This window comes from Mobula hypostoma, chromosome 21, assembly GCF_963921235.1.
Source record: "Mobula hypostoma chromosome 21, sMobHyp1.1, whole genome shotgun sequence".
Taxonomy (NCBI): domain Eukaryota; kingdom Metazoa; phylum Chordata; class Chondrichthyes; order Myliobatiformes; family Myliobatidae; genus Mobula; species Mobula hypostoma.
This window is the reverse complement of record NC_086117.1, coordinates 8450807-8466786: the sequence shown is the minus strand read 5'-3', so window position 1 is coordinate 8466786 and position 15980 is coordinate 8450807. Positions and strand designations below refer to the sequence as shown.

Below are 15980 nucleotides of genomic sequence, written 5' to 3'. Positions count from 1 at the left end.
CCACCGAACTCACTTCTGCATACCTCGACACGGTTTTATCCCCCCTTGTTCAATCCCTTCCTACCTATGTTCGTGACATTTCTCACGCTCTGAAACTTTTCGATGATTTTAAGTTCCCTGGCCCCCACCACTTTATTTTCACCATGGATGTCCAGTCCCAATATACTTCCATCCCCCATCAGGAAGGTCTCAAAGCTCTCCGCTTCTTTTTGGATTCCAGACCTAATCAGTCCCCCTCTACCACCACTCTGCTCCGTCTAGCGGAATTAGTCCTTACTCTTAATAATTTCTCCTTTGGCTCCTCCCACTTCCTCCAAACTAAAGGTGTAGCCATGGGCACCCGTATGGGTCCCAGCTATGCCTGCCTTTTTGTTGGCTTTGTGGAACATTCTATGTTCCAAACCTATTCTGGTATCTGTCCCCCACTTTTCCTTCGCTACATCGACGACTGCATTGGCGCTGCTTCCTGCACGCATGCTGAGCTCGTTGACTTTATTAACTTTGCCTCCAACTTTCACCCTGCCTTCAAGTTTACCTGGTCCATTTCCGACACCTTCCTCCCCTTTCTAGATCTTTCTGTCTCTGTCTCTGGAGACAGCTTATCCACTGATGTCTACTATAAGCCTCCTGACTCTCACAGCTATTTGGACTATTCCTCTTCTCACCCTGTCTCTTGCAAAAACGCCATCCCCTTCTCGCAATTCCTCCGTCTCCGCCACATCTGCTCTCGGGATGAGGCTTTTCATTCCAGGACGAAGGAGATGTCCTCCTTTTTTAAAGAAAGGGGCTTCCCTTCCTCCACCATCAACTTTGCTCTCAAATGCATCTCCCCCATTTCACGCACATCTGCTCTCACTCCATCCTCCCGCCACCCCACTAGGAATAGGGTTCCCCTTGTCCTCACCTACCACCCCACCAGCCTCCGGGTCCAACATATAATTCTCCGTAACTTCCACCAGCTCCAACGGGATCCCACCACCAAGCACATCTTTCCCTCTTCCCCCCCCCCCACGCTTTCCGCAGGGATTGCTCCCTATGCGACTCCCTTGTCTATTCGTTCCCCCATCCCTCCCCACCGATCTCCCTCCTGGCACTTATCCTTGTAAGCGGAACAAGTGCTACACATGCCCTTACACTTCCTTCCTCACCACCATTCAGGGCCCCAAACAGTCCTTCCAGGTGAGGCGACACTTCACCTGTGAGTCGGCTGGGGTGATATACTGCATCCGGTGCTCCCTATGCGGCCTCCTATATATTGGTGAGACCCGACGCAGACTGGGAGATCGTTTCGCTGAACACCTACTCTCTGTCCATCAGAGAAAGCAGGATCTCCCAGTGGCCACGCATTTTAATTCCACATCCCATTCCCATTCTGACATGTCTATCCACGGCCTCCTCCACTGTAAAGATGAAGCCACATTCAGGTTGGAGGAACAACACCTTATATTCCGTCTGGGTAGCCTCCAATCTGATGGCATGAACATTGACTTCTCAAACTTCTGCTAATGCCCCACCTCCCCCGTGTACCCCATCTGTTATTTATTTATTTATATACACACATTCTTTTTCTCTCTCTCCTTTTTCTCCCTCTGTCCCTCTCACTATACCCCTTGCCCATCCTCTGGGATTCCCCCCCTCCTCCTTTACCTTCTCCCTGGGCCTCCTGTCCCATGATCCTTTCATATCCCTTTTGCCAATCACCTGTCCAGCTCTTGTCTCCATCCCTCCCCCTCCTGTCGTCTCCTATCATTTCAGATCTGCCCCTCCCTCTCCCACTTTCAAATCTCTTACTAGCTCTTCTTTCAGTTAGTCCTGACGAAGGGTCTCGGCCCGAAACGTCGACTGCACCTCTTCCTAGAGATGCTGCCTGGCCTGCTGTGTTCACCAGCAACTTTTATGTGTGTTGCTTGAAATTCCAGCATCTGCAGATTTCCTCATGTTTGCGTCAACAACAATGGCTTGCGTTTGTATTTTGCCTTTTTGAAGCAGCAAAATGTTTCAAGGAATTTCAGTGTCATCATCAAACACAATTTGACATTGGGTCACAAGGAAATTTTGGAAACCAAGGATTTAATCGAGCATGGGTTCTAAGGTTTGCCACAGAGGAGAGAAATAAGAAGCTTTTTGAATAGATTTCTAGAGCTTGAGTCATTGCTGCTGTTGTGGAGACATTAACCTTGGAAGTGAGAATAAATCCATCATCAGAATAGAGGGGGGCTTTGGGGTGAGTGGGGACTTTCATTTTTATAGAGGTTTATAAAATCAAGGGATATAGTGTTTTTTTTCCTCTGAGGGCACAGGCCATAGGTGAGAGGGAAGAAATTTAAGGCGATCTGAAGGGAAAAGTTTTCAACACAGGATGGTGAATAGCTGGAAAATGCTGCCAGAGTGTTTGGTAGAGTTTACATAGAAACATAGAAAATAGGTGCAGGAGTAGGCCATTCGGCCCTTCGAGCCTGCACCGCCATTTATTATGATCATGGCTGATCATCCAACTCAGAACCCTGCACCAGCCTTCCCTCCATACCCTCTGATTCCCCCTAGCCACAAAGGCCATATTGAACTCCCTCTTAAATATAGCCAATGAACTGGCCTCAACTGTTTCCTGTGGCAGAGAATTCCACAGATTCACCACTCTCTGTGTGAAGAAGTTTTTCCTAATCTCACTCCTAAAAGGCTTCCCCTTTATCCTCAAACTCTGACCCCTCGTTCTGGACTTCCCCAACATCGGGAACAATCTTCCTGCATCTAGCCTGTCCAATCCCTTTAGGATTTTATACGTTTCAATCAGATCCCCCCTCAATCTTCTAAATTCCAACGAGTACAAGCCTAGTTCATCCAGTCTTTCTTCATATGAAAATCCTGCCATCCCAGGAATCAATCTGGTGAACCTTCTTTGTACTCCCTCTATGGCAAGGATGTCTTTCCTCAGATTAGGGGACCAAAACTGCACACAATACTCCAGGTGTGGTCTCACCAAGGCCTTGTACAACTGCAGTAGTACCTCCCTGCTCCTGTACTCGAATCCTCTCGCTATAAATGCCAGCATACCATTTGCCTTTTTCACCACCTGCTGTACCTGCATGCCCACTTTCAATGACTGGTGTATAATGACACCCAGGTCTCGTTGCACCTCCCCTTTTTCTAACCGGCCACCATTCAGATAATAATCTGTTTTCCTATTTTTGCCACCAAAGTGGATAACTTCACATTTATCCACATTAAATTGCATCTGCCATGAATTTGCCCACTCACCCAACCTATCCAAGTCACCCTGCATCCTCTTAGCATCCTCCTCACAGCTAACACTGCCACCCAGCTTGGTGTCATCCGCCAACTTGGAGATGCTGCATTTAATTCCTTCATCCAAGTCATTAATATATATTGTAAACAACTGGGGTCCCAGCACTGAGCCTTGCGGTACCCCACTAGTCACCGCCTACCATTCTGAAGAGGTCCTGTTTATTCCCATTCTTTGCTTCCTGTCTGCTAACCAATTCTCCACCCACACCAATACCTTACCCCCAATACCGTGTGCTTTAAGTTTGCACACTAATCTCCTGTGTGGGACCTTGTCAAAAGCCTTTTGAAAATCCAAATATACCACATCTACTGGTTCTCCCCTATCCACTCTACTAGTTACACCCTCAAAAAATTCTATGAGATTCGTCAGACATGATTTTCCTTTCACAAGTCCATGCTGACTTTGTCCGATGATTTCACCGCTTTCCAAATGTGCTGTTATCACATCTTTGATAACTGAGTCCAGCAGTTTCCCCACCACCGACGTTAGGCTAACCGGTGTATAATTCCCTGGTTTCTCTCTCCCTCCTTTTTTAAAAAGTGGGGTTACATTAGCCACCCTCCAATCCTCAGGAACTAGTCCAGAATCTAAAGAGTTTTGAAGAATTATCACTAATGCATCCACTATTTCTTGGGCTACTTCCTTAAGCAGTCTGGGATGCAGACCATCTGGCCCTGGGGATTTATCTGCCTTTAATCCCTTCAATTTACCTTACACCACTTCCCTACTAACATGTATTTCACTCAGTTCCTCCATCTCACTGGATCCTCTGTCCCCTACTATTTCTGGAAGATTATTTATGTCCTCCTTAGTGAAGACAGAACCAAAGTAATTATCAATTGGTCTGCCATGTCCTTGCTCCCCATAATCAATCCACCTGTTTCTGTCTGGAGGGGACCTACATTTGTCTTTACCAGTCTTTTAAAAGGCACTCGGGCAGGAAATACATAGATATGGACTTTATGCAGGCATATGGCACCACAGAAATGCAGTGGTTAGCATGACACTATTGCAGCTCAGGGCTTTTCAGAGTTTAGTTCCAGCACTGTTCTGTAAGGAGTCTAAGTGTTCCCTGTAAAATGCAGGGGTTTTCCCCTGGTACTTCAGTTTCCTCCCCGGTCCAAAGATGTGCAGGGAAGATTGGTCATTGTAAATTGTTCTTTGGTTCATCTAGGATCGATTAGGGTTGTAGGGATGCTGGGTGGCGTGGCTCAAAGGGCTGGGAGGGCTACTCCATGCTGCAGTGCTAAATAAATAAAATGGATCAGCATAGAGAAGCATCACAATGGGCATGGACAAGGTGGGTCAAAAATGCCTGTTTCTGTGCTGTGCAATTCCTTGGTAGTTTAGGAGGCCGATGTAGAATTGGATGACTGGAGGTTGGAGATGGGGTGGGATGAGCATGGAACAAGAAAGAGAATGTTTAAATCATAACATATCTTAAAGAGAATCATTTGTTTAGGGATATTAGAAGGCTGCAGTTCAAGCCTTGCTGATCTTTTAAGAAGTCCACAAATTGTCTTAAGCGAGCATCTAAGGATAGTTGTGGTGGTTAGAGTCTCAAACTACTGTCTTTAATCAGTTCTAAAGAAAATGTGTATTGACTTTACAACCTGTATGTGTGATCCACACCTTTAATGGAGTGAGACTCCCAACACTCAAATTTAAATTGAAAAGTGACTACGGGAGCTTGTATAATTTCCTTGGAAGCTAGAGATACCAACTTTAATTTATTTTTTTCAGCGACTCTGTGACTACGTATGTGATTTGCTTTTGGAAGAGTCTAATGTCCAGCCAGTGTCTACACCTGTTACAGTCTGTGGGGACATACATGGGCAGGTAAATTTTACATTGTTTGAAGATTAAATCTTTCTTGAAGTTAGTTATTCCAGACGCTTGTTAAATCAGAAATGCATAGTTGCTTAATAATTGTTATCCTTTAATATCTGATTTTAAGTCCCATTTGAGCCTGTTTGTTTTTCATTGTGGATTTGACAGCAATGACCAAAGATTCGAGTACAACCTTGTTTTTTAAATAACTAAAACCCACTTTAAATAACTTTACATAACTAAAGTGATTTGTACCACCCCATTTCAAATATTGTGTGTTTATCATGGGAAAAAATTGCTTCTTAGGAATGAGATGATTCTCACGATGCAATGAGTAAGGATGTCAAAGATTACAAGGAAAAGACAGGATAATGGCGTTGATAGGGATAATAAATCAGCCATGATGGAATGGTGAAGGCGACTTGATGAACTGAATGGCCTAATTCTACTCTTGGGTCTTATGGTTTCCCATTTTAGGGTCTGTATGTTCATACACTTCCTCATTGGGGCAGCTTTCCACAACTCCAAAAAGGATTTTGTGCTTTTTTTTCTCTCTCCTCACTTTATTCCTTTATGCCATTTGTACAGGGTTACAAGTGTGCAGTACACGACTTGTTAGCAATAAATGATTTCCTCCATATTTCACCACACAAATTGTACCTCTGTGCATTCTTGCATGTGGGTTTCAATGGAATAACCAATGTTCTATGCAGTCACTGGGGCTACTTCAGTAGACATCTAATGAGATTAGTACTGTATTAAATGCTTACTAATTCTAGAAAATGTGTTGCAAGTGTTCCCTTGTCCATTCATCCATCTCTTGCTCTCTCTCTCGCTCTCATCTCCTTCCCACTACTTCTCCCTGCAAGCAGCCAAAGAGCTACACCTGCCCATTCACTTCCATTCAGGGCCCCAAGCAGTCCTTCCAGATGAGGCGACACTTCCCTTGCGAATCTGCTGGGGTTGTCTGCAGTGTCCAGTGCTCCCAATGCAGCCTCCTGTTTGTTAGAGAGACCCATCGTAAATTTGCGGGGGGGGGGGGGCGCTTCATCGAGCACCTCCACTCCATCTGCCAAAAGCAGAACATTTTAATTTCGATTTCCATTGCAGTTCCAACATGTCAGTCCATGGCCTCCTCTTGTGTCACGCTGAAGCCACCCTTGGGGTGGAGGAGCAACACCTTGTGTTCCTTCTGGTAGCCTCCAACCTGATGCAATGAATATTGATTTTTTTCCTTCCAGTTTAAAAATATTCCCCCGTCCCCATTTCCCCACTCTGGCCTCTTTACCTCTTCTTACCTCCCCCAGGGTGTCTTTCCTCCCCACCTTCCCTTTCTCCTTTGGTCCACTCTCTTCTGTTATCAGATTCCTTCCTCTTCAGACATCTGGCTTCACCAATGTCTTTCTAGCTTTCCTCTCTTAACCCTGATCTTCATGTTTGAGTATTTTCAGATGCGGGAAGCTAAAATTGAAAAGCACACAATAAGTACTCAATAAACACAGCAAGTCAGACAACATCTATGGATGAGAATAAACAGTCAAAACCTTGGACTGAGAGCTTTCATCAGGACGGGAAAGGGGAAGAATGTGGGGGGGGGCGCGAGAAGGAGTACACATTGGCAGATGTTAGATGAAACCAGGTGAGGGGGAAGGTGGGTGTGTGGGAGAGGGTCTGAAATAAGAAACTGGGAGAGGATAGGTGGAAGAGGTAAAGGGTTGATGAAGAAGTAATAGCCAATAACAGTGGACCACGCATGAAAGGGAAGGAGGGAGGTGAGAAGATAAGGGATAAGAGGGGAGCCAAAAAGGAAAATGGATAAAGTGCACAGTGATGTGTGCACAGTTAGTAATTTGAGTATTCGGTATTGTGAAGGTTCTGCATGAAGAAATGATGTACATAACCTAAGTTCACTGTATATCCAATAGTTTCCTTTGCTTTACAAATAAACTTTCTGTTTGTAATGTACAAAATAACCAAGCCCTAAACTGCAGATGTATTCTAAACGTTTTTACAGTTTTATGACTTGGGTGAGCTGTTTAGAACTGGAGGACAAGTTCCTGACACAAATTATATTTTCATGGTAAGTATGTAAATTCCTTGAGTTTTGATTCAGTTGCAAATCTGACTTGGGTTAATTCTGCATGTTACAAAATTGGTACAGTAATGTGTTCGTGCAGATGAGGATTTTATGAACTGAGAGAACAAATGTATTGACGCGGAAGAAAAAAGCCTAAGTGATGTGTATCTGAGCATCAAAAGTGAAGATCCAGTGACTGTCTTGTGAAAGCAAAATATTATATGGGCTTGTAATCCAAAATAAACAGAAAAGGCTGGAAGTGTTGGGTTGAACATTTATAGAGAGAAAAGTGAATCTTTTATTGCACCTCCAACAAAGCTGCATAACCTAAGTAATTCCAGTATTTTATATTCACTTGAATTATGGACTTCAGGTGTGTTATGTTCAGTACAAGAGCTGCCTAACAATGTTATTCAATAGTATTTGTATTAGGAACACTATTAGTTGTTCTATTCCCAACTGTTTCCATTGTCACGTGGGTTAAGAGATTTACATCTATACTTTTTAAATCAATGTAACATTAACATCTTTACCATTTTAAAATAGGGTGACTTTGTGGACAGAGGGTATTACAGTCTTGAAACTTTTACCTACCTCCTCGCATTGAAAGCAAAATGGCCTGATCGCATTACACTCCTCAGAGGAAATCATGAAAGCAGGCAGATTACTCAAGTCTACGGGTTCTATGGTAATTAATTAGCACCTACTTTAAAATTGTGAAGTTTTGAAGGAATTACCTTCCCTGCTGGGGACAAGGAAATTCTTCTTCAATCTTTTTGTCAAATTCCGTATTTTGCATGTTTCAAAAAAAAACTGAAGCTGGTTTACTTTAACAGATGAATGTCAAACAAAATATGGAAATGCTAATGCTTGGCGGTACTGTACCAAAGTCTTCGACATGCTCACAGTAGCAGCTGTAAGTATATACTTGTTTTGTGATGTACAACAGCCATACTCCATGGAAGTTCAATGCAATGTTAGCATTCCTGTACAACAGGCTTGTTAACACTAGGGGTCAGTGCTTGGCATGAGGAGCCAAAATTGCTGGAATTTATGTTGAACATGGAAACATAAAAAACCTACAGCACAATACAGGCCCTTCAGCCTACAAAGCTGTGCCAAACATCTCCTTACCTTAGAACTAACTAGGACTCTTTCTCTCTAAGCTCCATGTACCTATCCAGGAGTCTCTTAAAATACCCTATCGTATCTGCCTCCACCGTCGCTGTCAGCAACCCATTCCACGCACTCACCACTCTGCGTTTTTTAAAAAAAAAACAACTTACCCCTGATATCTCCTCTGTACCTACTTCCAAGCACCTTAAAACTATGCCCTTTCATGCTAGCCATTTCAGCCCTGGGGAAAAGCCTCTGACTATCCACACAATCAGTGCCTCTCATTATCTTGTACACCTCTATCAGGTCATCTCTCATCCTCCATCGCTCCAAGGAGAAAAGGCCGAGTTCACTCAACCTATTCTCCTAAGGCATGCTCCCCAATCCAGGCAACATCGGTGTAAATCTCCTCTGCACCCTTTCTATGGTTTCCACGTCCTTCCTGTAGTGAGGCGACCAGAACTGAGCACAGTACTCCAAGTTGGGTCTGACCAGGGTCCTACATAGCTGCAACATTACCACTAGGCTCTTAAACTCAATCCTACGGTTGATGAAGGCCAATGCACCGTATGCCACCCTAACCACAGAGTCAACCTGCGTAGCCAGGACATTGTTCAATTATTCTGGCAAAGTGCGTAGTATAGCATAGAACAGCCCTTTGGCCCACAGTGGCAGGGATTATAACTTTTGGAAGAGTTCAAAAAGTTGCCTTATGCTAAGATGTATTTGTTGCCTTAATTGGCTTTAATAGCTTGCCTTTGAATTTTTTTGCCCTGCCACGCAATGAAATTGTGATTCAATTGTTTCTTTTTTGCTCAATAATAATTAAATTATTCCAGTTCATAATGCTGAATCTTTAATAGTTTGTGTGTGGTTTGAAGATGTGGTAATAAAATACTGTACAATTACAACTGCCACATATTTAGAGCTGCAGTACCGGTAACCTTCATTTTAAAATTTTGAGTTCCCTCCTGTAGCTGGAGTATGTGCCTTCATTACTCTATATTTCAGAATCAGGTTTATTATCACAAGCATGTGCCATTAAATTTGTTAATTTAGCAGCAGCAGCAGTTCAATGCAATAGATAATATAGAAGAAAGAAAAAATAGTGAATAAATAAGTAGATCAATTACTGTGTGTGTGTGTATATGTGTGTGTGTATATATATCTGTGTGTATATATAATAGATTTTAGATCCTGCAAAAAAACAGATAATATATACTTAAAATGTGAGGTAGTGTCCAAGGATTCAATGTCCATTTAGGAATCAGATGGCAGAGGGGAAGAAGCTGTTCCTGAATTGCTGAGTGTGTGCCTTCAGGCTTTTGTACCTCCTATCTGATAGTAACAGTGAGAAAAGGGCATGCTCTGGGTACTGAAGGTCCTTAATAATGGGCGCTGCCTTTCTGAGACACCGCTCCTTGAAGATGTCTGTCCAGGCTACTTTGTAGGTTAGTACCCAAGATGGAGCCGACTAAATTTCCAACCCTCTGCTGCTTCTTTAAATCCTATGCTGTAGCCCCTCTCCCCCCCATACCAGACAGTGATGCAGCCGGTCAGAATGCTCTCCACGGTACATCTATAGAAGTTTTTGAGTGTATTTGTTAACACACCAAATCTCTTCAAACTCCTAATGAAGTATAACCACTGTCTTGCGTTCTTTACAACTGCATTGATATGCTGGGACCAGGTTAGGTCTTCAGATATCTTGACACCCAGGAACTTGAAGCTGCTCACTCTCTCCACTTCTGATCCCTCTGAGGATTGGTATGTGCTCCTTCGTCTTACACTTCCTGAAGTCCACAATCAGCTCTTTCATCTTACTGACGTTGAGTGCCAGGTTGTTGCTGTAGCACCATTCCACTAGTTGGCATATCTCACTCCTGTATGCCCTCTCTTCACCATCTGAGATTCTACGAATGATGGTTGTATTGTCAGCAAATTTATAGATGGTATTTGAGCTATGCCTAACTTCATCCCCAGCCCAAGTACTTCTTGCACATTAGTGCCTATACTGGGTTTCCCTCCATAAAATACTTTACCCCCGTGTACTCAGAAATCTTCCTATATTTTCAGATTGTGTTTTTATTTCTTTCTTTGGCACATATGCATGTTTTTCCATTCGTGTCCCCTGAGCATCTTGGAATGCTTTTCTGTATTAAAGGCATTATATAATGCAAGTTGTTTTTGATGAGACTCTGAAGACTTGTGAGAGACAAGTTTAGTAGCCTGATTTTAAAAGGATATTGTGTGGCCTTGGTAGGTTGATTAAATATATGTTGTTCTGCTTGTAAAAAGGAAATTGGAAATGATAAAACCTGTGGCTGTCTTTCAAGTCTACTATTTTGTATGCATTTGCAAAAATATAAATGATTTGTTTTTGGATGCCCGTTGCAAAATCACATTTGGTTAACAAGTAGATTATTTGGCAAAGAATGAGCTTTTTGAAAAATTTTCTGTACTACTCAAGTCTAATAAGGAGGATGGCAGCCAGGTCACCAATGAAAGATGGAGGAGGCCGTGCACTTTTGTCAGGAATACCAGATATGGGACTTGGCTTTCAATGAGAAAATGCTTAAGAATGTGGCTAAATCAAGAGAACTGAATATCTAGTTGTCTGAAAATAATATTCCAAAACATTATTTGCAATGTATACCAAAACAATATCAGATAACTTGTAAAATTGGTTAGGTTACAGTTGATGTTATGCCCAGTTTTGAGCATTTTGCAATAGATAGGCGTTCTGAGCCAAACTAAACCTTCAATTGCTTTGAGCCATTTTAATTTGTCACATCAGGAAAGGTAGAGTTTTAATGAGCTTTTAAAAAACAATTGGTCTGATATTTGAAGCAAAAAGGCCATTCAGGACTTTTGCGGGGGGGTGGGGAGGGAAGAGGAGTGAAGGAGAAGGATTGTATTTTTCAGTCCTATAAGGAAGTTCTACAGATTCCATGATCCCAGTGACCTTTTTTTATTGTATGTTTGAGGTTTTACAGGTAAATGGATCTTAGGAGCAAACTAACTGCAAAAGTCAATTTGTGTTTTTTCCATCCCAGTTGATAGATGAACAAATACTGTGTGTGCATGGTGGACTTTCTCCTGATATCAAAACTCTAGATCAAATTCGAACCATTGAGCGCAACCAGGAGATCCCACATAAAGGAGCCTTCTGTGACCTAGTGTGGTCAGATCCTGAAGATGTGGATACCTGGGCTATCAGCCCTCGAGGAGCGGGCTGGCTGTTCGGGGCAAAGGTTACCAATGAGGTAAGCTGTCAGGCCACATACTCTCAGTGCTTCTGTGTTGATGAGTTGAGGAATTATTTTAGGTGGTAATGGGATACTAGTTTTTCTTTATATTTTTAAAAAATTGGTATTGTCTCATTTGACCAAGGTACTTCCATATTTTTGTATTTTAATGTTCCACGATGTCATATTTTGTTTATCTCTGACTTCGTGCAGTTCCTTTTTGGTGATATCAGCATTATTTTGGTGACTTGGATTCTGAATTTGGAAGACTGGCCATTTGGGGGGGATAAAGTATGAACTTATTAAGTTTTACAAAATAATGTGGAATCCACTCATTTGTATGGCACATGTATTTAGAATGGAAAAAAAAACTACTGGACAGTGATTTGCTTTACACTGCCCTTTGCCATTTTTTTTTACCCCATCTTAAGGTTGTAAGTTATGCACATACTTACTGTCATCCTGGATGAGATATTAGCTTTAATTGGACTTTTGGGTGATATATGTAGGGTACTTGTTTAAAAAATCTCTCATGCTAAATGTACCATGAGCATGATGTTGACTTGCATGCACGTCAGTCCAAGTTTTCCTTTTGTTCCAGGTTCATTAAGTAAGGAATTCTCAGTTTAACCTTGCTTTTTCTCGATTGTATGTGTCAGTCATATTTACTCCAGGTATGGGAAAACTTTTAAGATTTTAATGCTTTTTTTTTGGGAAACGTTTTTGTTTTGTAGTTTGTCCATATCAACAACTTGAAACTAATCTGTCGAGCGCATCAACTAGTTCATGAAGGATATAAGTTCATGTTTGATGAAAAGTTGGTGACTGTATGGTCTGCTCCAAACTATTGCTACCGCTGCGGAAATATTGCATCAATCATGGTCTTCAACAATGTAAACTCAAGGGAACCAAAGTTATTTCGGGCAGTTCCAGACTCGGAGCGTGTAATTCCACCAAGAACAACAACACCCTATTTCCTTTAAAATATATTTTGTTTTGGTCAGTTTTTTTTCTTAATACAGTGTGCACAATGGACTGTAAACATTGTGTTGTGTAGACAGGATTCAAGATGTAGAATTTCAACCATTCTATTGAATTTTAAATGCTACATTGAATAAAGTGGTCTAAAGGGCTGCCCTTTTCTTGTTTTTAATGCTATCAGATATTGAGAAGCTGATTTATGTGCTCTGGTAATTAAAAATTTGTACATTAATTGTGTATTGATCAGTTTTCAAATCTCATTGTATTTTAATATAGTAATATGGTAACTATGACTCGTAGGTTAAAATATTGGAAATAAACTGCTTTATTATTAAGGAATGTTCATTGCCCTTTCTGAATTTTAATTGGTAAATGTGATCTTAAAATTGTGGGAGCGTGATATTACTAAAGAGTAATTTCTATGCTGAAGCATGAAGCCTGGTACCTAGACAATTTAATGTGCAAATTTAGTGGTGCAAGTTATTTGATACTGTTTTTAGAACATTTATATTTAGATTCTTTAATATGTTATCTGGTGTTAATATCTGAATATTTTAAGCTTCGTAACTGACTAATTTATCAACAGTATTGAAGTAATTAAATCTAATTTGTCTTGGGTTTGTAAATCTTTATCAGTTGTCAGGCAATCTTGAGAGGTTTTTGCTTTTTGTTAAAGGTCACCGATCATCTACTGAGCCTTCTTTCATATTTGGGTGGGGGGGACATGGGGAAATCTTCATAGGTGTTGATTCACAGTGTGCCATTATATTGTTGTGATAGTTAAGTTCTGGCAATCTGCTCTGCTAAGCAACAACTCACCTTCCTATACACAATTTCCCTTTTTTTTTGTAGAAAAGTTGAATATTTATTTTGATAGAATTGAGACATCTTGGGCATTTTCTCCATTGCCCTCCAACATACTGTAAGCTTGGTTGTATGGTGGTACTCCTGTAGTCATAGAGTCATTCCTAATCCAGGCTATCATAAAGGCTGATTGTTTCAGTGTACTATTGTGAGAGAATATCACTGACCACCCAGCCTGGAGAATGACATCAACAGGTGTCTCTTGGTTGTTTTTTTTTGTAGATGCCAATGACTGTCTTACAGAGCGTGATTAAGTGTAGTCGAGGTCTTCCCCACCATAGATGAATTTGACATACCTGGCTCAGGTTGAGCTGCAATGTTGAAGAGCAATGTGAATCATAACCCAATGGGATATGATTTTATGACTGTATGACTGTAGTATTTTCAAACAATTTGCAACTTTTAAAAGAAACTTGCTATTCTAGTCATATGGATAATAAGACAGATTTGCTTTGTTTTTTTTTTCCATTGCTGGACTCTATAATTTTAAGATGTGAAATTGATTGTGTAACATTTTTTAAACTTGCTAATTATGCATTGTATTCAATTTGCAATGGGTTTGAAGAAATGTACTTGAAGCTAAATTTTAATTGTAAGTATCCATAACTTGTATTGTGGTAAGACATAATATTTCTACAAAATAGTCATATAATGATTTATCATAGGAAATCAGTTTCTTTATTGTAGTTGTGAAAAGTATAGACTAATACTAGTGTTTTTAAATTTAGTCATTACAAGATGTGAAGATGAGTGGTATTAATGGTATTCTGTTGTTGCTGCTAACAGGATTACTAACTCAAGTTATTGTCATTGAACCACATATATATGTATACAACTAAATGAAAGATTGTTCCTTGGGGTCAAGATGCAAAACACAGTACGTACAGTCAGAAAATAATATTAGCACAAGTCCCTTTCTCTGAGAGATATAGTTGCAGGGAGAATTGGAACTATTGTACTGAATCCCTAATATTTAATCCAATATCTATTGAGAAGAGGTTGCTCCCTGTCTTTATTAATACTTGTAACTTTTCCAAAAGTTCACCTTCTAAATTGATTTGTATTCCATCCTCTTTTTATTAAAATCCCATCCCTTGTAGCAATATAATTTGCAGAATAGGATTTAATCTGAGTTCATCCTTTTTTTTTCCACATCTAACAATATTGATAGCTTGTTATTATGGCATAATGCAAGTCAACTGGTCTCTGCAATCTGTTCAGCAATTGGTGGTTGAGGCCAAGACGATCTGCACTATTATCTCCCATACTCTTGCTCCCTTGTAGCTCTGCTGGCTTTCTGTCTTCAACATATTGACGACTCTGCCTTTATAGCGCTCTGGGGTAGAGGATTCCAGACTCATGACCTTTTGAAGTTCATGGAACATAGAACAACACAGTACAGGAACAAGCCTTTCAGTACACAATATTTGTGCCAGCCGTGTAGCCTAAAACTAATCCTGTTTGCCTGTACATGACCTGCACCTTCATGTGCCAGTCTACTTGTTCTTTCTGCCCAACTGTCACCCCTCAGCAGTGTTCCAGGCATTATCACACTGTGTGCATGTTCGTTCTCCTTTTCCCTGCACCTTGGTTCTTTCTCTCTAAAATGGCACCCCTTATTCTGAAACTATGCTTCTGAGTTCCAGGCAGACTCACCAGTGGACACGTTCTTTCTATTGCCCACTCTGCTTCTCTTTCTCTTCCCCCCCCCCGCCCCTTACTCTTCTCACCTACCTATCACCTCTCCCTGTGCCCTTCCTCCTCCTTTATATCCACTCTCCTCTTCTGTCATGTTCCTTCTTCAGCCCTTTACCTTTTCCACCTATCTCCTCCCTGCTTCTTACTTCATTCCACCCCCCTACCCACCTGGCTTCACCTATCACGTTCCAATTTGTAGTTCTTAACCCCCCCCCCCTTATTCTGGCATTTTTCCCCCTTTGTTTCCAATACTAATGAAGGGTCTTGGCCTGAAATGTCGACTGTTTATCCATTTCCATAGATGCTACCTGACCTGAGTTCCTCCAGCATTTTGTTCTGGATTTTCAGCATTGCAAAATCTCTTGTGTTTCTGATACTCTTTCTGCATTCACCCTGTCTTTTCATTATATGTATCAAAGATATAGCTTTCCATAACTAAAGCTGTATGCTGTTTCATTAACCCCTTACGGTTGTATTAAAATTTCCCTATTGTTCTGCTCTATGGCCCCTGTAATAAAGGACAACATTCCCAATTACTGGTACATTAGTTCTCTGTTTCATGTACCAGGATGCCCAAATCCCTTTATCATATCCTCAAATAATAATTGGCTTTTTTATTCTTTATTTCAAACTGAGTATCCTCACTATTCCCTCATTATTTGCCATCTGCTGATGTCTTGCTTACAGCTTATTTCTATCTCTTTAAAGGTACTTTTGTGCCCTCTTCTAAAATTGCCCATCTTTGTACACTGAGCAAACCTGGCTTTAGTTCACTAACACTGATATATATATATATCTCCTCTCTCCTCTCTCCTCTCTCTCTCTCTCTCTCTCTCCCTCTCTCCCCTCTCTCCCCTCTCTC

The 15980-nt window shown here is 41.2% G+C and overlaps 1 protein-coding gene across 1 annotated transcript in view; it reads left to right on the top strand.

Moving 5' to 3' along the window:
• Positions 1 to 15980, top strand: part of ppp6c (protein phosphatase 6, catalytic subunit) — a 19373-nt gene extending 3393 nt beyond the window's left edge. Inside the window, exons 2-7 of the mRNA XM_063073398.1 lie at positions 5048 to 5143; positions 7149 to 7214; positions 7758 to 7899; positions 8048 to 8127; positions 11384 to 11593; positions 12310 to 15980. Coding sequence (XP_062929468.1) covers positions 5048 to 5143; positions 7149 to 7214; positions 7758 to 7899; positions 8048 to 8127; positions 11384 to 11593; positions 12310 to 12558 — 843 coding nt within the window. The 3' untranslated portion in view covers positions 12559 to 15980. The remainder of the gene's footprint in view (positions 1 to 5047; positions 5144 to 7148; positions 7215 to 7757; positions 7900 to 8047; positions 8128 to 11383; positions 11594 to 12309) is intronic.